The sequence below is a fragment of the Eurypyga helias genome, unplaced genomic scaffold (genome assembly GCF_000690775.1).
Source record: "Eurypyga helias isolate BGI_N326 unplaced genomic scaffold, ASM69077v1 scaffold1635, whole genome shotgun sequence".
NCBI classification, from domain to species: domain Eukaryota; kingdom Metazoa; phylum Chordata; class Aves; order Eurypygiformes; family Eurypygidae; genus Eurypyga; species Eurypyga helias.
The window spans coordinates 17,319-41,009 of record NW_010250559.1 but is presented as its reverse complement, the minus strand read 5'-3'; the positions used below and the strand labels follow the sequence as shown (position 1 = coordinate 41,009).

Below are 23,691 nucleotides of genomic sequence, written 5' to 3'. Positions count from 1 at the left end.
TTTACCCCGTTCTCTTTAAGGTGCTATAGGTGGTTTAAAATACTGCAACAAGTGAAGCCCACTTATATAAAATGCTGTTAAGTGTCTGTAAGGTTACTGTGTATGTGTAGCAATTTGAGAAATTGTCAGTAAAATACTATTGGTACACATTTTCCCTTTAAAATACAGGTATTTCAGTGATTACATCATATATACACGTATGTAGCACAGCAGAGGGAGAGAGAGAGAATTTACAGTGATGCCAAATCCCAGTGCTAGAAGAAACACAAAGGTAAATGGCATCTGTTGCCCATGGTCCTGAGTTCAGTTTAGCTCCAAAGAGCCTTTATATGGAGAATCTGACTGCAGAAATATTCTCTGCATGGAATGCACAGCACCTCCTGTAAAGCCTGGCAACTAATGAATGCTGCCCTACAAAGTGCTGTGGAGATGACCTTTAGACCATCAGAAAGCACCCGAAATCGGTTCTGTGTATTAACAAGCTTATGGCTATAGAACACCTAATATGTATCAACTCACCTGTCATAGATGGTGCCAATTTTCTTTGCCCTTTGTGGTCCACAGTACCTTCATAAGCTACAGTCACATCGTACACCGCATCCAGATAGTCTTTCATCGTGTCAATGGCTACGTGAGTTGCCTTCACGCGTGGCGTTAGCACGTGCTTTAATATAGCAAGCCCTAGAGGGGGGAAAAAAAAAAAAATTAGTGATTGAAAGTAAACTGGACTACATTCACAAAAGGAACATCGTGCTAAGGAACTTCAGCACCCCCACTCAACATCACAAACAGTTTATTTTTAGTCTCAATTCTCTGTTGAGAGAGAGTGTGCGCACGCTGCATTTGTTCTACCGAGCACGTACAGAAAATGAAACAGAAATCCTAAAGGATGTTAATGACAGAAAGGCTGCTCAACAAAAGTCGTTTTTACAGCTCCTGCTCTAGAAACGGAGGAGTTTCCAGAGAATCTTTTTAAAATAAAAAATTGTTTTAATGTGGCTCATAAGCCATGAAACAGTGCTTCTCCTTATTGTTTGTTTGCCCAACCGAGGTGAAAAAATGAGCAAATTAACTGAGAAATACTAAATGCACAGGACATCGCCTCCTGAAATCCTGTATCCAAAGCAGAATTGGTAGGTGAGGCACAAGCACAGACAATTTTGCATGCCTAATGCTGATCCGGCATTTTACTTCCAAAGGACAAACCGATTTTTGTCAACGTACCGAATCCTAATACTGCCCCATGGTAACAAAACAGCGGTTGTCAAGCTACACACGCTTAAACAGGATGCTGCATTTCTCCAAAGCATCAGAAATTTCAGTCTGTTTTGTTACTGTCTACTTTAGATTCTAGCTTTCCTCATTTTGCTTCCTTCTTCCAAAAGGCAGATTCTGGGATGTGGTTACTCTGAGGTCCTCACCTTGGGGCAAGCAGTTAAGACAGCTTCAGCCAACTGCAATGAATTGCTACTACAAAAAAAATGGGAAATTCCACTTGATCCTAGAAGCAGTTTTCCTTTCTGCTCTTTTCTGTGTGCCTGTTCTTGCTGCTAACCTTGCATTGCTCTGGCACCCCCCTTCCACCAGCTGATCCAACTCATCATCCCATCAGAAAACTGAGCAGGGAGGGGGAAAATAGCACAGAGAGCTCAGAGCAAGGAGGAAACCCGTTTCTCTGCCAACAACCTATTAGACTGACTTAGGTACTAACACAACCGGCTGCTCCCTTCAACCATCCAGGCCGAGACACAGAGACCGGTACGTCAAGGACACACCACCACCAGTTCAACAGCACTCTGTGTGTCTTCACAACAGTATCTCATATCCATCTTTGCTTTAGCTGACCAATTCCACCCTCAGCATACTTAAGAGCATCCAACTATGCTGGGCTTGCAAGAGTTTAACTTTTATTCTATTTCCAGAATTTTAATATAAAATTACTTTCAAAATTAAAACAAAAAACCCTAAACCTTTTCATGATCTGAACACAGCTCTTCCACATTTATTTCAAAGTGCTTCTAGGAAATAACCCAAAACTTATTATGCCAAGATGCGCTGTAAGATGTGTACCTTTCTCAAAGACAAGTACCAAAATAAAACTGCAATTATTCTTTTCTACCTTTATTTTTCATTGACTTACTCTTCAGTCTGTTTTTAAAGAACCTTCCACCAGTTATTGGGTCCTGATAGATGAAGTAGAAATTCTTCTAAATCAGTTTTATGGTATTGCTTTAGATATGTTTCCAAATACAAAACCAATTCAAAAGATAATATATTATGTCCTGATTTTGTACCTGTTGGCCAAACCATACTTTGGTCTAAAATTATGAAAATATCTACTGAATACTGTAATATAATGCTACTTTCTAAACTGCTCTAACATTCTTAGAGAGTTGAACATTTCAGTGGAAATCATTGTCTTGATTTCTTAACATCTGCTAAGAATCCCTGTGTTTGAACACAGAGATAAAAGGTTATTTACCAGCCCTCATTCTGAAGTCATTGTTCTAACCTTTACCGGCAATAGTGATAACTGTCTATGCAAAATGTTGTATGGATCATGTAAATATTTTGAAGCATAACATGCTGGTAGTGTTTTCTTAGCTTGTGAACTGTTACATCAAACAGCTAAATATGTTATGTTTCCAAATGTTTACTCTGTAAATGAAGCACTGAATATTCTAGTGCTGTGTCAGTAATGATATTAGCATGGACGTTCCAACTCAACACAACTCCTGAGTCGAATTCCCAAACATATTCTAAAAACACTGTCATTCCTTTTCTGCCCAACTTATCTTCCCCTTAACCAAACTATTACTGTGGGGAAGAAAAAGGGAAAAACAGGCTTAAATGAGAACTGAATCCTGTACAGACAAATTAATTTGGGTATCTAAGAGTATTTGGTGCTGAGTTTTTTGAATCCATGGTCAGTTTGGGTGATGACAATGGTCAGGGACAATCTGTGAAGCACAACTGTAGAATAAGCTCTTCTTATTCCATGTGCTACTGGTGAACTTTTGAAGGTTTATGTAAAATATGAGTATGCATCTCATTAAAAATCAATAAAGAAAGTCTATAATCCATTACTGAGAATCACTCCAGTGCATGACAACCACACAACAACAGGAGTTCAGCACATCCTTTTAAAGACTCTGTTTTATAAAAACATTAACCACACATTCCTGCAATTACTTGATGATCTTTGCTAAAATCAACATAACAGACTTTAAACCCAAGTAGTTACAGTATAGTTATCTTGGCAAGCTGCCTGCATCCAATTCACAAAACACACTGTGCTTAAGCTGTTTTTAATGTTGTGCAATACTAAGTTAGATCTCTCTGTCAAAGTATTTGAGGTCATGAGATTTTATTTTAAATGCCAAAGAAAATTAACTAGATGTTTAATAATGTAATACTCGACATTATTAAATGCTATAGCTTTGCTCTTCTATGTTAGCTAACTTATAAGCGATAAACAGACGTAATATGAAAATAATGCCAGTGCCTGAAGAAATAAAGGTGAGCAATGGTACATCAAATATCATCCGTCTACCAGAATATATTAAGATGCAGAATTACTTCAGAAAGTCTATGAGAAGATAGAACAAAACAAAGGTTTAGTTTGGGATGTAAAAGGCCCAAATCGTTAACATCTGTAGAATTGAATTTTTCATCTAAACACAAAACAAAATCCCCTAAATAAACCACTGTTTATCTATCCCCTCAGAGTGAAGTTACACACATAACAGCCGAGCACAACTCCAGGGAAAAGACTTTATCTTGGCTAAAAATTCACGGAGCTGTTTAGTGCAGGCAAGCCAACTACATTTTCAGACTTGGACTCTGTTAGTCGTATCTGTACCCATGACATGGGCACACACCATAAAAATTAGTATTTTATTTAAATAAAATACAGCTCTAGATTAAGAATACCCTAGGTGTGTGACACTGGTACTACCACATTCCATCAACAAGTTACGTGCTCACTGAAAGTGGATGTCAAATTCAGTTTGATGGGTTTCCCACCCCCCCATAAAACTGTGTTACTTGACAGTAATACAAAAACCGAAAGCAGGGTGAAAAACAATTAACTGATTTCAATACCAACTCGATCTTTCCCCGTTTTGCTTTTTCATGTGCCTGTGTGCAGGAGTGACGTGAGGCCGAAAGCTTTGCAGTTACTTGGGGTGTTGTAACTCACTCACCCAGTACTGAGTTCCCACCAGCCTTTGGGAATGCTCCCAGTGATGCAAGCCTTACCGAAACCAGAGTCCAGGGTTAGACTTATCAAATGACACGGGGTGGGAGAGCTCACCCATTTGTATGCTGGTATTGACTTACATAAACAAGACTCAGCTGGTGACAGTATTAAAAAAATTGCATGGTCATGTAAAGTGTTTTCTGATACCACGAACTAAAGCACAAGAAAAGCAAGTAATCCCCTCAAGACGACTATGACCATCCCACAGCAACACATGGAGACACCACACTTCCGTACACTTTTGTTCATGATGGTTACCTCCAGGAATACAAAGTACTTCTTGCTTTCCTCAACTGAGTTTCCTAAGGATGAATTGCAGTAACAGAAATCCTTTCTTCATCCTAATGGTATGTCTCTCAAATGCTACTCAAGGTGTCTCCTCCCCACTCTTTGAAAGAACTGTATTCTCCTTTCCACATCTCACTGTACAGATTTACATCAAAGTTGCCCACGTGAAAACGCATGGGGAAAAAAAAAAAAAAAAAGCACTGTTTTTTTTAGAGACAGTTCCCAATAACATTTCTGGATATTAAATACTTCAGATTGCTTTAAAATACAACCTAAAAGCAGTGCCAAGATCTAGAAGGGAAACAGTTTCGATCAGCTCTGCTGAAATACCTCTTTTTTTATATGACCTGCAAAAGCAATTTTGAGATAAGCATATCCTGCACGCACAAACATCTTAGCAGAGAGCATGATACTAGTCAGGGTAACTCAGCATTAAAAACATTTACATTTGCAACTTTTCTGCATAAAAATAAGAGAGATTAACAAATACCTGAAATGTTTGCTTGATTAAATGACCTGTTAGAAATCAAACATTAATATAAAATTCCATAAATGCTTTTCACCAGGGAAGATTGTTTTGTCTTCATTCAGCAACAGCAACCCAACTTAAATTTAAAAGCTTCTTATCCCTTTCTCTTTGGCTTTTCAGAGTTAGTAACAGTAGGAGGGCTTTGGATTATTCCTATTTGTTTTCCAATCTTTAGAATATCATTTCTTAACATTTGGATAAAATTCATATTCTACTAAGCCCAACAAATTGGTGTTTGTTTGGAACATTATAGAGGTTTAACTCCTAGAAATTAGCCAGAAATCTATGCATACATAGATATTTTTGGAACATATAAATGGAGCAAATTTTATACCAGAAGCTGTTACCCCCCCAAAAAAAGGCATTTTGTGGGTTTTATAGAAATTTTGTTCTACAGTCCAGTACCATTAGAAAGACTCAGCCCTAGAAGATTTATAGCTTGAAATAAATTAATAAAATAAAAATTAACACGTCTGTGGTAATCTATGACTAGATTAGAGTTAAATCCTGATGAAATAGGAGCACCACCTACATACTATAATTCCCTGGACTCAGCAACTCAAGCCCACTGACTAGTGTGGAAAAATCACTGCACTTTCAAGTTGCCTAAAGTAATAGATCAGAACCTAAAAGGCATCACCAATGTACAGGTCAACTGAATGACTCCATCAGTTTTTAAAGACAGGAATCACGTTAGCCAATCATTCTCTTACAAACTAAAGCAAGCTCTAAACTATGATTACTGAATATATACTTAAGTAGTGGAAACTGGATGGCAAAAGCTCAGTGGACAAAGGCGTATGTACACATACCTTGACATTCTTAGAGCTCTGAGAGAGAGAGGGAGGGAGAAATATTTGATTAGGAGAATCTTACAAGACTTGCCATAGAAGCACATTAGTCACCAACCATTCTGAAACCCCAAGAAAAAGAGAGTCTATCCTGGTAGCAATTGCTGGAATCACCTCATGCAGCCACCTACTTCCCATCAGGAGAGGACAAGAAGGAACATTTGGTTCAAATCCAGCTACATGGCATGTATCGTCATGGGCTTGGAAGTGGGGGGTTCCACTTGACTCAGACAGAAATGTGAAAACCTGGCAGAGGACTTCATCTAATATTCTGACAACACTGGTCATGTGGTTTGCTGTGGCTGTGAAACCCTAGCAAACAGTGCAACGTTGGCCAACAAAGATAAAAGACCACTAATTTTCTCAGCTCCACAGAACTTCACTTGTCCTGTGAATAACTCTTGCATTAATCCTATGATAAATAACAAAACAACTCAGTTTTAGAGAGGTCATTTTTGCTTTTGTTTTTAAACTTTGGGAAGCACATTTTTCCTTTGCCAATGAAATCAAACAGATGTACTCTGATTTTAAAATGCTGCCTGTTCCATCCTGGGTTAAAATCTGATCTGACTGGAATCTTCTGCCAATGTGCAGAACGAGTAACCTTCAGTTTTCTAAGGGCACTAGAACTACCTTTAGGTAATAACATTCTCAGTTTATCACCATAAAACCAGTACTCCTGGAAGTCAGCAACTTTCTGTATGTCACCCAATGCAGTTACGGTGGGCAGAACAATAGAGTTCAAATTAATGAGAATAGAGCACTGCTGTGTCAAATCCATCAGTGCTGAAGGCTAATACGCATGTGTCAGTCTCTGACATGAAATATGCTCTAATTTTATCACTTTTACCTCTAGATGATTTTGGCATTCTTCTGTTTTAACAAACCAAAACCTGGCAGTACATTCAACTTGAACTTGGCAAGACAGTTAATGACAAGTTTGAAAGACCAGTTCGTGGGTTCTAATTTTTACTGTACAACAGCCTTTCTTTCATTCTAAAAACAGTAAGAAAAGACATGGCCCTACTCCCTGTCTAGAAGTTTCTTTATAGCCTTCAGTCTCAAATACCCAGATCTGTTGGGTCTACCCTGCATGTTTGATTTGCCTGTGTTTCAAAAAGTGAAAATCCATTTGCTCTTGCTAGGAGTCAAGGTTTTGAGCAGAACCCAAATCCTATGGCAGTACAAACTGCAACATGAAGTATTCACAGTATTTTTAGAAGCTGCCTTTCTTTCAAGGGTGACCTCACTCACCTTCAAATTCTTTTGCTGTTTCATATCCTTCCATCCTACTCACAGACAGATATGATTTATTTATATATTCATATAAATGAGGAGAGACGTAATAGTTGAAATCAGCAATGTGAAAGTCAACCAAAGACTTATTTTTTAAATTTCTTTTTGTTGAACTGGACCAATTGTGAAGAGGCAGTAACTGCATCCAAAATGGGTGTTTACTTAAAAGAACATCAAGATACGAGATGCAGCTCATCAGCTGGTCACAATAAGACCAGGTAATAAACTTCTGCTCAAGAATTATGCTTAAATTGGTGAACGTTCTCCAAAAAAGAATTCAGCCCATGGAGAGTAAAAGTAACTACAAACCCTACAAAACCTTTTCATAATTCCTCTCTGCAAAACTACGAAAACATATACCCACATTTATCTCAAAAGATGTATCTCAGACAGCATGATATATCTGATTGACTCTTGTGCTCTAGGAACAGCTTTTTTTGTCTTAGGCTACAATACCTTTGGTCCTAACATCAATTTGAAGTTTAATTCTTCTCAATTAAACTACTTTTTCCAATATTGCACTTGCACTATTTTCTCAACATATAAATTGTGCAAAAATTGTCTTCAAGGCCAGGCTGGATGAGGCTTTGAGCAACCTGGTCTAGTGGAAGGTGTCCCTGCCCATTGCAGGGGGGTTGGAACTAGATGGTCTTTAAGGTCCCTTCCAACCCAAACCATTCTGTGATTATATGAAATGTATATAAAAAGAAAATCATTACAAAGCTTACCTTTCAAAGTAAAAACAAACATAAAAATTCCCCTGAATGTCTGTAAAGCCAACACTGAAGCACTGTGCTCTGTAACAAATACACTAAGATAAAAAGACTAAATTATCAGATTTCTTTACATTCCCATGAGGAATGAAATACAGAATTTAAACTAGAACTAGAATCCTCATTCCTCTGCCTGGCAGAACAACTGGGCGTTACTACCTCTCCTACAACTGTAGAAAATAAGAAGCTCCAAGGATCTTTCAGACACGCATGCAATTGTGCATTTTTAGTTCAGTTCAGCAGCGTCACACAGCAGCCCTCGCTGCTTACAAGGAGTGTGGCCAGTCTGGTCACGGCTCCCACGCTGTGGCCCCAGCATGCAGCCAGGACCGTGGTGCCGCTGGGGCTTCTGGGTGGAAGCTGCAAGCCAGGACCAGCACTGCTGCATCATCATCACCTGCCAGCAGCCATGAGAGTTGATCGTCCTTGCAGCTCCCTGGTGTATTGGTATGTGCCTTGTGGCTCGCAGCCATCAGAACAGTTTGGTAGCCAGCTTTCAGTGTCAGCCATCCCTGCTCCTCAGCATGTGAGTATCAATCTTCGCATGAATGTGCAGGGGAGCAGGGTCAGATGCAGGCTGCTTCCCACCCTCTCCATACACAAAAGTTGAGGAGCAACCACCAACAAAGGAATTTAGCAGTGGAGAAAAGCAGATCAAGAGGATTCCGCATTAGAATAGGAGACGCTTCCTGTTTAATAAATATTTGTCTTGAGAGTTTTTAAAAGGAGTAACACTTACAAAATAAAAGCAGACCGATGCTGGAGGGAAAAGCACTACAAGAAATGAACAGGTGCTCTGAAAGCACAGAAGTGGTGTTTCATTGTTTTGCAGACCATAGAGATATAATTAAAAGATTAAAATAATAATAATGATGATGAGAGCCCTTTCTTTTCCCTGAAAAAGGGAAGAGGAAAAAACCCCAACTATCAAACACCCCCTCTGAACTCTCAAAGAACCACCAACCTAAATGAAACATTTGACTTTCATTTCCGACAGGAAACTGAAGCCATGAGTAAATACATTATGACTTAAGCTCTCCTGCCCATACACGCAAACAAATTCCATTCTTCCCAAGAAGGAGAAGAAAAGCATGTATCCTTTTGGACAAGAGCTAACAATACTTAATAGCTTGATGATATCAACAGGCTGATTCACAGACTTGTGAATTCATTTCAGTGTGTCACAGAAATGAATTTACCAGAGCTATTTGTTATTCTTTGTTTACTTTCAGAGTGAATTATTTCACTTCTGGTCAACAGGAAAAAACAAAACCAGGAAATGTGTTCACTGAACTGCTGGACTTAAAAGTTTACGTGCACTGTGCATATGATGTGAGAAAAAAAATGAAAAAGCTTGGGACCCTTAGAGTTTTTCCAAGCCTTTCCAGAGATGAGGTAATTCCATTTGTGGTTACAGAGACGACACCAACAACCAAATCAACTACAGGATTAAGTTCAGCCAAGGAAGGGTGAGACTGGAAGGTGAGAGAGCAACAAGACCAAAAAGGCCATGGCAGTACTAACAGTAATTAAAAATGAAATCAAAGACATTTTCTTTTAAGGCACAATCTCTACACAAAATATTCTTTTTATTAAGTAACAACTGTAATTAGAGTTATGTCAACTTAGTTATCACAGTGCCCTGATCTGATGTAATTCTTATGTCCCTGAAGGAGTGAGAAGTGTCCATAAATACATAGATACAGTCTGAAACTAAGGACAGCTTCCTTGAGAATTACTTCTCTAGCACAATGTGAAGTGCATGAAATTTCTGTGTAGAAACTACTCTCATCTTAAGTCTGTGGTAAGAGAAACACTGGCTTATGCTGTCCTAACCATTAAGTATCAATCAGGCAGCCTTAACAGTCCACTTAAGGTGAGATCATCTTCATGTTATACAACAATTTCATATAACATAAGTTAATACCGTAACAAAAGAATTATTTCAAAACTTTTTTTTGCTTACCTTCCTTCTCAGCAAATGACTGACTATCTGCAATGACTTTTGGTATTTCTGGATTGTAACGAGTCCCCTCTGGAAAAATCACTAAATACATCTGTGGGATTAAAAAGAAACAAAACAGAAAAGTTCTTACAATGAATGCAAGCTGATTCCTTTTACAGAAATTATCATCCCTTGATAGGTCCATACTGTATTTAGCTCACACCATCGATTACTGTAAGGATCCAAAGAAAATCAGAATACTTGAGCTCAAATTTCTTAACTCTTAAAAAACTTACTGTTTGGGGTTCAAAATTATTTTCTTTGAATGCACACCATGGAAAGTTGCCCAGGTGATTTAGTAAGGGAGATAGCACATGTCAACAGAAGTGTTTTACTTCAGGAGCAGCTGATATCAACAACCGTATCTGTTTTGTTAAGTGGGATAAGAGGAGGTTTTGAGAAGACACCCAAATAAAGACACCCAAGTAATATTCAACTTGAAACGTAGCTTCTGCCCCCTGACATGTCACACATGACCTAAATTATATTTTTCTTGTATCTAATCTTTCCTTATATTGAAGTCTACATTTAATTCCATTCACAATCAGAAATACTATTATTAATTGAAATTATGTGCCTTTATGCATCTCACTGTATTAGATATTAAATATATTATGAGCTTAAGCTGATAGTTTAGCACTTTAAAAATCACATTCCTTCAAGCATGAATGTCTGCAAAGCTACATTTCCCAAGAAAATCCATTTGCTTGCCCACTCAGCAATAACCATCTATGGGTTCTCAAATCACTGCAGAGGCAAAGGTTGCCTAAGTATCTGCATATCTGAAACTCAAATTATGTACCAAATACAGGCAGTCAAATCTGATTAATTTTTCATTTGCTTTTGAAACGGAACAGAGGTTTCCATGGCGTGCTCTTTTTTTTGTCTTGCATTACCTTCTACTACAAAGCTGACGTAAAACATAAGTTAAGCAGTGAAAATTTCATTTTGGGGCCTCATCTGCAGAAGAAAAGGCTACTACCACATATGGTAACTAGCATGGAGGCGATGTCAACTGACACATTCATAATAAAATCAGGCCTGCTGTGCCTACACTAACTAGTTTGTTATCTTTCCAGAAATGAGTCTCAAATATTTGAATGAAAAGAGATAGTGGATTTACAGAACAGTCAAAGGATGATTATCAGTGAGTATGAGGAGACACAAGTAGGAGTGAACATCATGAAAAGATGAAAAGTAAAATAAAAGCTCAGAAGAGAGACACAGGAATGTAACTTTGTGTTTCTGGCCCACAGAACATCAGTGTGCTGGTAGGCACACTGAATGGCTGCAGAACAGCTCGAAAAAAGGCAGAATACAGAAAAACAGGACCCAGCAACGGAACTCTCCAGGATCACCCCAGAGTGAGGAAGGTTGAAAGATGTGCTAAAACGAAGAGGAGGGAAGCAATCTAGGAACTGTGCCAACCAGTGAAGCCAGCAGGAGATCAAGAAAGAGGAGAACTGAGTATGTAGCCTAGAATCTGTCGGGGGAGGGAAGAAAAAGAGAATGGCAAAACCAGTGTCAGTAGACTGGAGTAAAGAGCTAGAGGAAAGGCTGTACTTGTCAGGGCACGTTTGGGGAGAACTGGCAGATTGCAGAGGTAGGGGAAGTGCAACATTCTTCAAGGACCAGCAAAACCCCATGATGTATACAGATCTGCTGGGGAAAGAACAAAAGAAAATGGATTTAAGAGGCAAGATGCTTACTTTTTTCAAACCTGACAGCAGCATAAACACAAGGACAAACATGGGAATCGGGCCCAGCTGAGGGCATTGAGATGTTTAAATATCTGTTGAGATATTTAAGCGACTAAGTAAAACTCCTTAGAGTTAGCTGGAAAGGGCATAGTATTCAAATCCAGATATATTTTTTTCCATAAATGTGCTTATATCCAAATCGCTTGATTTGGATCCTTAAAATGGTACTCAAAGATGAGGTTGCTCCTCCTCATTAAACAGTGAATGCTCAGCTCCAAAGGGTAACACAGTGGCTCCAACAGGTAATAACTGACAGAGAAAAGAAACTGAAGCACGAGGCAAGGGAATACCATTCTTGGTACAGAGATCAGCACTTAGAAGCATGCAACATTACCAGTCTTCAAAGCAGATAATCAGCCACTAAAAGCTGATTACACAGCAGAGGCTAGTATTTACTTACTCCAGTCCTACATGTGTAATAAAAAGCAGGGGTTGGAATTCTATTTTAATTATTCTTGTAAACCTCCAAAACACAAGCAGCCAAGCAGGTTTGTTGACCTGAGCATCTCTGAATAGAAGGCATACCAACAAGACAGAGAAGTGGCTTTTGCTTTAAACTCAGGACACCTAAGCTTAACATGTAGCTCATCAGGACTACTTTACCTGAGTAAAATTCAGGAATGTAAACAGATGCCCTACTTATGTTCACGTACAGTCCTGCACAAGACAAAGATACTCTGTCAGTGCAATTCAAAATCTGCCTACCAGATCTACTTGTATGACTGGCTTTTCTCTTCTCCCACCACAGGCAGCAGAAGCTAAATCCTCCAACACTACTTCCAAAGATCATAAGAACTACAAATCCTTACAATTTTAATAACTAAATAAGCTCCCATGAACTTGGATTAATAACTGTGGAATTCTAGGAGCATTTTAACTGCCTAGAAACACCAGCTGCAGCTAAGGCAATTTCTTATAGGTCATTTTTCATTTAGGTTAATCAGCTGGTTAGGCACTTTATCACAATGACTGCACAATACAGTGCTTGTGTTCAAAATGACACAGAAAATTTAGCATTACCACAGCCCCTGACTCACTGATATACCGATTTCAACCCAAGCAGAGTAGGTCCCCATGTTCAGTTAATGGTACCTTCACGCCTGTTCCTGTGTAATGGGTGGGTGTTGATACACTTGCTCTCCCTCATCAATTTGAAAGCTTCAAGGAGTGGATCAGGATTCATCGAGAACCCTATTGACTCTCGTTGGATCCAGAAAAACAGAAAAGAGGCAGGAGTTACGCACTGGGTGCCCAGTGTAACATCAGTGGATTTGCCACAGCCCACATGAAATGAATGGGTGATGATAACTGTCTTCACCCGAACAACAACGCTATTCACTTCCCCAGGGTTGTCAAGATCTCCCAGACAAAAAGAAACAGCAATGGCAGAAATGGGAGGAAGGCTGCCAAGGAAGTCCTTGAGCTAGATCAGGGTGCACAGAAGGAGGTGGTATTGGTGGAACAGGGGAAAGGGGCATGAAGCGACACAGGAGTCCCTGGAGTACAGAACAAAGTCAGCACAGACACCATAAGCATGCAGTGAGAAGAGGTGATAAAGAGAAAATCTGGCCGAGGAGAGGGCTTTGGATGGTCTCCTGGAGAGAGCAGCTGCCACTGTAGAAGAACACAGGGTGTCAAAAAGTGGTAACTACTAACTACAGACATCTTGCATTTACTGGGCTAGTCCCATGTGGGTGGCAAGGGGAAAACAAGTATTTTTATTTATAGAGGTGAAAATTATATTAAACAATGCATTTGCTTGGTTTTAATACTATTATTTTTGCATCCTGACAACTAGATAAGATTCATATGTGAATCCATTTAGACCACTGCTTATAAGATACGCTCAGATCAATAACTGAAAAAGATAGGGCATGAGAAAGCACATCTGGTGTAACTGGAATGAAATACAAAAGGTGATGTGAGAAAAGCAGGCAAGGACATCTAGGACATACAAAGAAGTTGTCGGGGATTTGCAAATCAGTAACTATATGACAAAATAATTACATTAGGCCTTATAGCAGTTGTATACGTGTATTTGTCCCCTCCAGGTTTTTACTGTTTGATTGGCACTGTTTCACGTGGCAAAGATTTAGTCTGTGACTGAATGCATGACAAAACCAAAACACAAGGTAACCAGCTAAATACTGGCTGTACTAGGTTAAATCCCACAGCTCAGAATGCAGATTTCCTACACTTGATGCATGACAAAAGAAATATAAGTTACATTTTCAGTTATAAAACTGAATAGTTGCATGTTCAGAAGAGTCAACTTTCTTTATACAACAAGCAGATTGAATATCTCAAGTGTTAGCTGGATACATTGTTACACTGAGAAATGTATTTATCTTGTTACGGCTTATATTAAAACAACATTAAACACAGAAGTGTCCTTCAAACCATGTGACAATCTCTGCTTTCACAACAAGACATAAGATTGCAATTTGTTAACAACCAGCCAGGATTTATGTAATTTTAAACAAAATCAAATCATTTCAACTGAGTTTTGCCAAGAAAAGGCTCAATAATGAACCATGAGTGTATGGTTCAATGACAGTTTGAGAACCCAAATGATTTCCAGAGAGAAGTAAGAAAATTTATTAGTTCAAGATCTCCACTAAGGAAACACACGTGCAACCACATTTCAGTCTAGTACCACTGTTTTGCACACCTAATATAGCTGCGCTGCATCTGGGAAGAAGGATGGGGCTGCAGGACAGAGAGAGGGGCTGTTGAAGGCAAGCAGGTGGGTAGAAGTTGTAAGACAAAGCCAGCAAGGAGCATTATGCAGTCCGCTGTCCTTACATAAAATCAAGCGTACCAGATCACTAATTCTACTGTGAATGTAGAGGTCAAAAGGCAGCCTTATTTTTCTTGTCCTCATTCCACCTCCAATTTACTTTTTCATTAAAAAAAAAAAAAACCAACAACATGACAGGCAGTAAAGGAACTAAATGCCTCGCGAGGCTAACGAGAACAGAAGACTGGTTCTGCCTTCCTACACGTCTTCAGTTTCTTATTGGGAACAGGGATGGCTCCAGACAGAACGAACATTAATCATTTGGATTCTTTTGTTTAAACCGTATGTGGAGAGAAACTGTAAATAACTGAGTGACCCTTAACACAGATTCCCATCCTTCTCCTCTCTATTGCCATATAATTCTTTCCTTAGCAGCTGAAAGGCAAGCTTTTCTCTAACACTACATTAAAGAAAACTCCACCGCGTTCACGCAGAATGACCAAGCAACAGCAGCTACTCGCTGAGGAGAAGCCCACCCTGAGCTGTAGCAGCCAGCACATAAATTTTAATAAAAATTCCAGAGCAGTGAATTAATTATTTTCCCATGAAGCTGATGAGTTTGGGGTACATGTACTTTACTGATTAAAATGTCTACATTTTAAAAGCAATATGGTTGCTGGTGAATGTCACTCTAAGCTGCAGAACTGCAGTTTCCTCATGAATAATGCAGTAAGGACACAGGTTATCACTTCTGTTCCCAGTAGTACTTGTAGGTGAAAGGGCATTTACAGCATCTACATTTAAATTTCTCAGATAAAGTGGATTACAGAAAGTTTAATCTTCGCTCAAATGACAACTCAATGGTCTGCGTCTTTTACCCCTGAAGAGGCAAACATTTGTCTCAGTAAATAGGCCTTTGACAGCTTTGGTTTATAAAACCTAAGTGTCACTCCCTATGCGGTTTGACTGAAAGAGATTTACAACAGAACGCATTTCTGCAGCAGTTACACTTCTCTTCTATACTGCTATCCTAGAGAATATGAGGAAAATGGCAACAACTGTCTGGTAAGCACGTCCAGGTTCTGTGCCCAATTCGAACACCAGCAAACTTCCAGAGAGCCAAACTACACCAGAAAACCCCCAGTGTACCCCAAGTGGTCCCAACTTCATTTGGCATTAGCCTAGATAAGTATAGGTTTTTAATCCACACACAGCTCAGGAGAGAGAAGATAGAGGATTCCAGAAAAAAAGCCTTCTAGATTGACTTCATTTGTTAATCACAAGTAGACATCCACCTTGGAAAGCAGAACTCACAGCATATGTAAAGAAAAGCTTTACGCTTAAACCTCCCCTTACATTCCAATTGGGCTAAAAATCACTCACTAGCCTGTCCAGTCAATTTATAGCACTGGAGCAACACTGAATATAATTTGCAGGTTTCAGAGAGATGCAGAATTAGATGAGTTTCTAGGCACATCTTCCTAAAATTGGATTAAAAAAAAATAATCTATGTTTCTAAATTGGACTAATTTAAAGAAGAGTCCAGTTCAAGACTCTTAACCTTATTGTTACAGCCAACCCCTGCATTTTAGGGGGTGCAGACAGAAGTCAGAAAGACAGAATCAACCAGAAATTGCCTCTTTGGCTAGCCTATGCAGGAAAACACCCTGCTAGGATATTTCATCCAGATTGACTAGAGCAAACTTAACCAGCACTCTGCAGGGGGAGCAATTGCTTAGAGGGATAACTACAGACATGTTTCATACATCCTGCAATTTGTCTTTCCTTACTGCATTACACTGCAAGTGTTACAGAAAGTAGAACCTTTGCCACTGACATACAGAAAACAACTTGACACAACGCAATCTCTTCACGTCCCAGGACCCTCCCTGGTGATGCAGCACAAGTTATCCCTATGATCATCTGTATGTGGACATCATTAGATTAGACAGTGGGCAGCAGAAGCTCAGTTCTCGCAATGTATTTCTGGCCTTTGTAATTTATATGCTGAAAACTGGAAATAGATCCACGTTCTGATCTTAATTATAAACAAAAAATACCACAGTTCATGCTAAATCTTAGTTCAAGACAAAATGAGTTTGAGCACCGTCTCACACGGGGACGCTTTACTCATTTAAGCCTCTCATTAAGCATCAGGCCAGTTTACTTTTTCAACACAGACACCTGCACAAACATAAACACATGACCTCCAAAAAATATGTAATAAAAAATGAAGACTTGTGAAGGTCAACACAACCTATGCATTCATTTTACCCAAAGCTACAGCTTGTAAAAGGTTTGCCACTTAAGCATTTGGAGTGGCAAGTCCAATCACATCATTTTAAAATGTAACTGTTCTATATCAAGGTTTGCCGAGTTGGTTTTCTTAAGTCTAGCCAAAAAGACAGAAAATATTTTAATGCACAGCAAGTAATGGAAGTGAAGCACAGTGATTCTAACCACTGAGCCACAAACCATACAGGGAGTCATGAGGAAAGTCACCTGGCACCAACAATCATTCTTCAAATAGAAAATTATCAGGAGCTCGGGGTTTTTGGTGGGGATTTTTCCTCCAGGTGTAGCAAAGTTACTCAGTTCTAAGATGTCACTGTCATTAAAAATGATTGATCATTTAATCACTGAATCATCTAATCAAGATTTGGTAAGAATGGTCCTTGACTTTCAGAAGATAAACCAACTGGAAAAATACCAGTATCTGACATACACAGAGTAGTCAACATGTTTTCTGAAACACAGGGAACACTGACAGTGGTTTCTCAAAGAAGGTGCTACAGCTCACATTCTAAGATTTAGTCCAGGGCCCCCCTGCCCTCTACAGACAGAATCATGAAGTTTGTAGCATTCATAAAGGACTATTCAAATTTTTCTAAGTTTAGATGTATCACTCTAATCACAGAAAGTAACTGTAAACATACAGAAAGGAAACAAACACAAGATTCCTGTCTTGTAGTTCGTAGGTATCAGGCATGGCTCATTTCTACAATAAGCCTTTGCCATTAAAAAAGTCAAAGAAATGAGGAAAAGGGAGGGAAGGAAGGTGTAATCTTACCGGAGTCTCAGCTTTCACCTGGGCCCGCAACTTCTCTCTCATTTCTTTTTCATTGAATTTGGCACTTCTTTTTACATAGACTCCTCCATGCTAGCAGGGAGGGAAAAAAAAAAAAAAGAGAGGAAGCATTAAATATTTAAGTAGTTTAATGTAGACTAGTTGATTGAAGAACAAGACAACAGTGAAAAGTCACCTTTATGACTCACACTGCAAATTGCCCACAAGACGTTTTCTCCTGGGATGAAAGCACCTGAAACTAATTTTACACTTGCATGTACTCAAATTCATAAAATCTGTTTAAAAAAATAGCAGATCTAAAAAAACCCACAAAGGTGTAAGACACTTGAAGTGTCTTGTTTAAAGGTGTTAAATAATTAACTGGAAGATGGAACTGGAACAGACCCCAGGGATTCAACTATTCCCAACAACACTGACAAGCAGCTTAACTTGTGTATCGGGGTGGGGGGGAAATCACATAAATGACGTTACTCACATACAAGTACTTATATAGTCAATGTTTTCAATTGTATGTGCCTGCACTTAAACAGCGACTAATGCAAATACTGGAGTTACAAGTATCGTACCTATATATACAAAATATCTGAACACAAAAGTGACTAGCATAGGTCTTCAAAACTTGCATGTACTTTTATGAGGGAATCACCCTTTTTAGCAAAGAACTTATATACTGACATAATAAGTGATTAAATAACACAAAATCTTCAGAAGACAAAGGATTTTAGATAAGTATTTTTACTGAAAGCCATTATAAAAAGTTAGACCATTTCCTGGAAAAAAATTAATTTTGTAACTTCTTAAACACAATTTATCACAAAAACTTCAGTAAAAGGACTATGGCAAAGTACGCACAAAGTAAGAGGGTGACAAGTAAAATTTGCCTCATCATTTCCCTCTTCCATCACCTTTTTTTTGAATGAACCACTGATACAATGAATTCTAAAAAAAAAAAAAAACCTCTTGCAAATAATAGGACTTCATTTTGAAGGTACTTTGTTTTCATGTGTTTTCAAACTGATTCCCTAACTTGGTAATACTTTTTTCTGTCCACCCTGACTGTTGGCATTAGGATTTTTCAGATAATTTCTGTACATGTATGGTTTTACACACTCTTAACAGAAAGGTGACAGACGAAAGGTACTGAAAGCTGAACCTCAGTCAAATGTCTTGTCTCAGGAGAAGATACAGCACACTGTAGGAACAGGGATGGTGGTGCATGTGTGCAGCTCTTGTTTTATTTGCATGGCATGGACAGGAATAGAGTCTGAGGGGTTAGGGTGAGGGAGGCAGAAGAGGCGGTTATGCAAAGTGCTTCCAGCCTTTGCTTTTCACTGTGTGGAGAGATGACCACGCAGCTGCTTAGCTAGTGGTATCTGATGTGACTTTTGAGTTGTTCTCCAAAAGCTGCAGTGAAAAGGAACAGAAATTCAATGGTACATTAACTTCATATTAAATATTCTGTCTTAACATCACTGCCTGAGGTTCCCTTCCAAGGTGAAGTAGCCAGCTATGCTGCTGTGGCTGGCAGGGGACCAAAACCAAGAACAGAATCCCTCAGTTCACCGAGTTTGGCCTTTAGCAGGCTGGAACATCGTATCAGCACCATCCCACAAGCAGTTTACCAGTCCTGGATAGATAATGGCATGAACAGAGAAACGTTCCACCAGCTGTGCAGCAGAGAGTCCCATGTTATCTACATGTTCCCCATGTAAGGCTGTTTTTAAGATCTGACGCCATTAAAGGGAAGGAGAAGTCTTACTCTGTAGAGCAACACTCACCACAACAACTGCTTTCAGGAAAGGCAAACTCAGTTTGGTGTCAGAAATAACGCATCTACCGTACAAGGCTCCCCTGTGATTGGTAAGTCATCATTCTCCGTGAGCTCGGCCAGGGCAAGCTTTGATAAATGAGAGAAGGCTGGAATCAAAGCCTTCTGTTACTTATAAAACTGCTAACCAACTGCAGTAAACTGGGAAAATACCAAACCACTTTTCCCTCGCTTCATCTGTGAACTTGGAAAAATCAAGTTACTGTTGTACAGCTTGCTCAGGGGCACCACAACACCAAAGACAGGTTTCATGTCTCCACCTCAGACATTTTAATGCTCAGAAATAGATTTGTACTTCTCAAGTGTGTATGAGTATACAGTTGCTTAATGTAACAAGCAGATTACATATCGTAAGATCACCATTCCCTGCATACAACCCAACTACATAAATGTCAGCTCCCCTATGTCGCAGGGTTAGAAAACTAAAGGCAAGAAGCCATACTAAGTAAGCACTTGGCTAAAATTCAGTAACAACCTAAAGGGTGCACAAGCTGATGCTGAATAACAGAAAATACATACTCCCTATGTTAAAAAGTCAAGCAGACTCTGGAATATCAAAAGTATTTATCAAAACTACATCCCAGCCTCACCAGGTGGTATAAGATGAATAGGAGCTAGCTGCATTTTGGTGGAGAAAGATAGGGAAAAAAATAAAATTCAAATCCACCCCAAAAATAATAAAGCCAGTTTTACGAAAATAAATAGTTCTACCTAATAAATCAAACCTGGAACATAACAAGTTAATTTAAGTGGTGTTTTTCTTTTCTTGCTATTAGATAGCTGCCTCCAAAGAAGAATGCTAGTTATGCAATTGTATATAGCTCAAATTCCCCAATTTGTATTGCATTTCCTTTTCAGTAAGAGATCAAATATATGAACGCTTTTCAAAACAGATTTCTGGAAGCACTGTTTTTAAGGTTTTAATTTTTTCCGCTGTACTTTAAAAGCCCCTCTCTCAGTCAACAATGGATTATGTTTACAAATATACTTCCTTTGTGCCTGAATTTCGCTCTCCTGGACATCCAGACCACGTTTATTTCCAAACAGGATGTTTACCTGAGGTAGGGAATATGAATTCCGTGAGCATGGCGTAATTACGTGGCTCTGGAAACTTTTAGTGGAGTGTAAGTGACATCACTGACAGAACATCAACAGGAAGAGCAGGAAGTGTTTTATGTTTTTGCACTGTTTGGTGTGATAAAAACAATAAAAATACCTATTAGCTTGCACTGCAGCCCTGCTGCATCCCGTCTCAGTCATTTAAACACACACGCATCACCAGCGTTAGTAAGCTGCTGTTCATTTGTGTCACTGAATTTAACATATATAAATATATATAATCATCCTCTACTAAATCTTGTATTAGTTTTATGTTTTGGGGAAACTGAAGCTGAACAGATTTTATTTAATACATATGCTTTGATTAAAAATGTAGGCTACGTTCAGATTAATTTCCACAGGAACCTTCTTTTAACAGTCAGTATAACAGGCAGGAAACTGAGCACCGGATATTCCGGATAGCAGTAAGAATTTTCCAAAATTCAGAAAAAAAAAAGTTCTGGACACCTAGTGATAGTGGATGGAATATATATATCCTGTCTCTATTTTAATTAAAGCAGAGTTAAATCACCACCAACGTAGTGACTACAGGCAAGGACAAAAAGCAGAATATTTCCATGTAGCAGACCGGTAACTTTAGTGGAAGAAAAATATAGAGAACCAGTGTCATTAGTGGGGATGAGCATCAGACAACAGAGAAGTCCATTTTCTCCCAGTGAGATATGACAGGGTGTGAGAGTCTGTACTTATTTAGGGATGGGGACAGAAAACCCACCAAGAAAAAGGACTCATGAACTGTTTTCTTATTTTCTCTGCAGCATATTCTTTTCTAAACATAGCAATTTTAGAGGAAAGGATGGCAATCACCCATGCTCCAGCCTAGATTCATAGCCTACTCACTGTCTAAGGCACTCATCCAGAAGACCACAAACATTTTCAACCACCAAGCTGAAAACATCAAACTTGGACCTCCCAATATCTTGGGGGACACTCTAACCTCTTACTCACTGGACAGAAGGTAGGAACCTCAACCACTACCTGTGCTCTAAGATAAAATGGTGAGACAGTTCACCCCCTAGAGATGGACATCTTATGTGACACGATCCAAGACCCTGAGCCTCTTTCAAATTAGGTACCTAGGCCCAAGCTGGAAGGCAGTACCTGACTGCTGGGAGAGGCCGCTGTTTAAGGCGCTTCCTGTTCTTCTGCATATTAACCAAGCAGTTCACGGTCTGTACCTCCCTCGACTGCCCAACACTCTCTAAACTCAATCCAACTTACATCAACTCTCTGCAGGCCAAGTTTTGCTGTCAACTGTCACCCAAGGGCTATCCTGCCTCCACCCCTCTTCCCAGCCATGGATGTATTAAACTTCCCCCTTTTGCTGGATACAGCGATCAATGGATCTGACTTGAGTTATGGATGCAAGAGTGCTAACGGTGAGAGAGAGGAACATGCAACCAAGGGTGAGTGAAGACAGTAAAGCGTCCGACCTGGAATACGTCTGTAGTTGCCTACTCTTCATATATTCCTTTACAAAATAACAGAGAGTTCAAGTCATGCCCAATGTAGTATTTCTTTCAATATCCCCCATTCTCACAGACAGGGTTGACCGTCAAGTCAATCAAAACTGTCTAATTCTATGAGATGTATTTTTTTTAAGTGCTTTTTGCCTTTCTTTGCCTGGACAGGGATGGGCGGGGGTCAGAAAGCAGATTAATGTTCAGGGCACAGGCAAAGATCAGAGACAGAAGCCAAAGGAGAAAAATCTCATCAAACAAGCACTTTGGAACAGTGACCCACAACTTCATCCATTTCTATTCTAACAACTAAGCACCCATCTAAATCCTGTGAAGCCACTTCTGATCACCTAGTAAAACATCCCCCTCTACATTTTATTTCATTTTTATATGGAAACAGTCCTGCTGTGAGAAAAAGCAAAGAATGGACACGACAAATTCGGAGAGGGTTTTAGGGAGGTAAATGCCATCTACATTGTTCTCCACCATTTCAGATTAAAGGTAGCACCCACTCAGTGTGCTGGCTGTAAAGTGACCACAGTCCACTGTTTCTTCAGCAACTGCGTAATTCTGAGTCCCTTCAGGCTGAGCTCTCAAACTAAAAGGAACAAGAGGAGCATTATGTAGGAGGAGGAGTGTGCTGGTTTTAGTTGGGACAGAGTTAATTTAGTTGCTAACTGGGGCTAAAGCATGACAAGGAGGAAACAAAAAAGTAGTAAGAATACTGTTAGACACAGGTTTACAGTGGTTTTGCTTAACTGAAGTCCAAAGCAAAACCATCAACACTTTCATGGAGGCTGGGATCTGCTTTTCCTCCACACTATACTATGGTCCAATTTTCCTCTTTTATGTGTTAAATCCAAACAATAGAAAAATAAAAAAGCACACCACAGCAACATCGATTTACTCCCTATTTGTAGCACGATTAAAACAAAATACTTTTAAAAAGTCTGTTTACACCTGCTGCTAAGTGAGCTTTTGGATTATACAAGAACAATGTTCTAGAATATTCTGAAATGCTTCTAAATAGACTCTGAAGTTTTAATTCTAGTAACAAACACTGTCCATAAAATGTATCCATTTAGAAAAGCAAGATGATTTATTTAACTGCCTCTCATCTAAGATACACATCTAACTACACTGACTGAAACCAGCTATTTTCCTGTCCAAATAAGTGCCAGCTCAGAACTACGTCTTCCCAGCACTTACAATAAATGGCAAGAAAGTATAACTTACATACTTGAGGCAGAAACAGCAAGGGAAAATTGAATGGGCTTACCTGTGAAAAATACCACCCGTACAGCGGAAGCCATTTTAACCCATCTTTCAAGACATACCGGACGTGCCCGAGAGCATTCTGCCTAATTGCCAGCATGTCTGCAATAATCCAATCAACTGCAAAGACAAAAGTCAGAAGTGTTTAGTTAAACTAGTTTTTAATTGCCACTGATGAAACTAAAAGCACATGTTGTACATATTAAGTATCATGAAAGGTTTCTGAACTAGCAGCTCTTGCTCATTAGGGCAAGGAAAGAAAGAAAGTACATTTTTTTAAATCCATGAAAGTGCTAAGACAAACAAAAATCACCACAAACCTGTACACTGATGATTTGCTAAATATATTACATTTTCTTTATTTTTTGGCAAATCTCCGTAGATTATTACCTAAAAAAAAAAAAAATTAGTATTACTT

General features: G+C 39.1%; 1 protein-coding gene across 1 annotated transcript; it reads right to left on the bottom strand.

Moving 5' to 3' along the window:
* Positions 1-519: 519 nt before the first annotated feature.
* On the bottom strand, positions 520-23,663 carry AGPAT5 (1-acylglycerol-3-phosphate O-acyltransferase 5; the record flags this gene model as incomplete). Its single annotated transcript, XM_010151692.1, has 5 exons — positions 520-681; positions 9,965-10,055; positions 17,574-17,663; positions 23,278-23,393; positions 23,594-23,663. Coding segments are annotated over 5 exons (529 nt in total), but the record flags the coding sequence as incomplete, so codon positions are not given.
* Between the last annotated feature and the right edge of the window lie 28 nt (positions 23,664-23,691).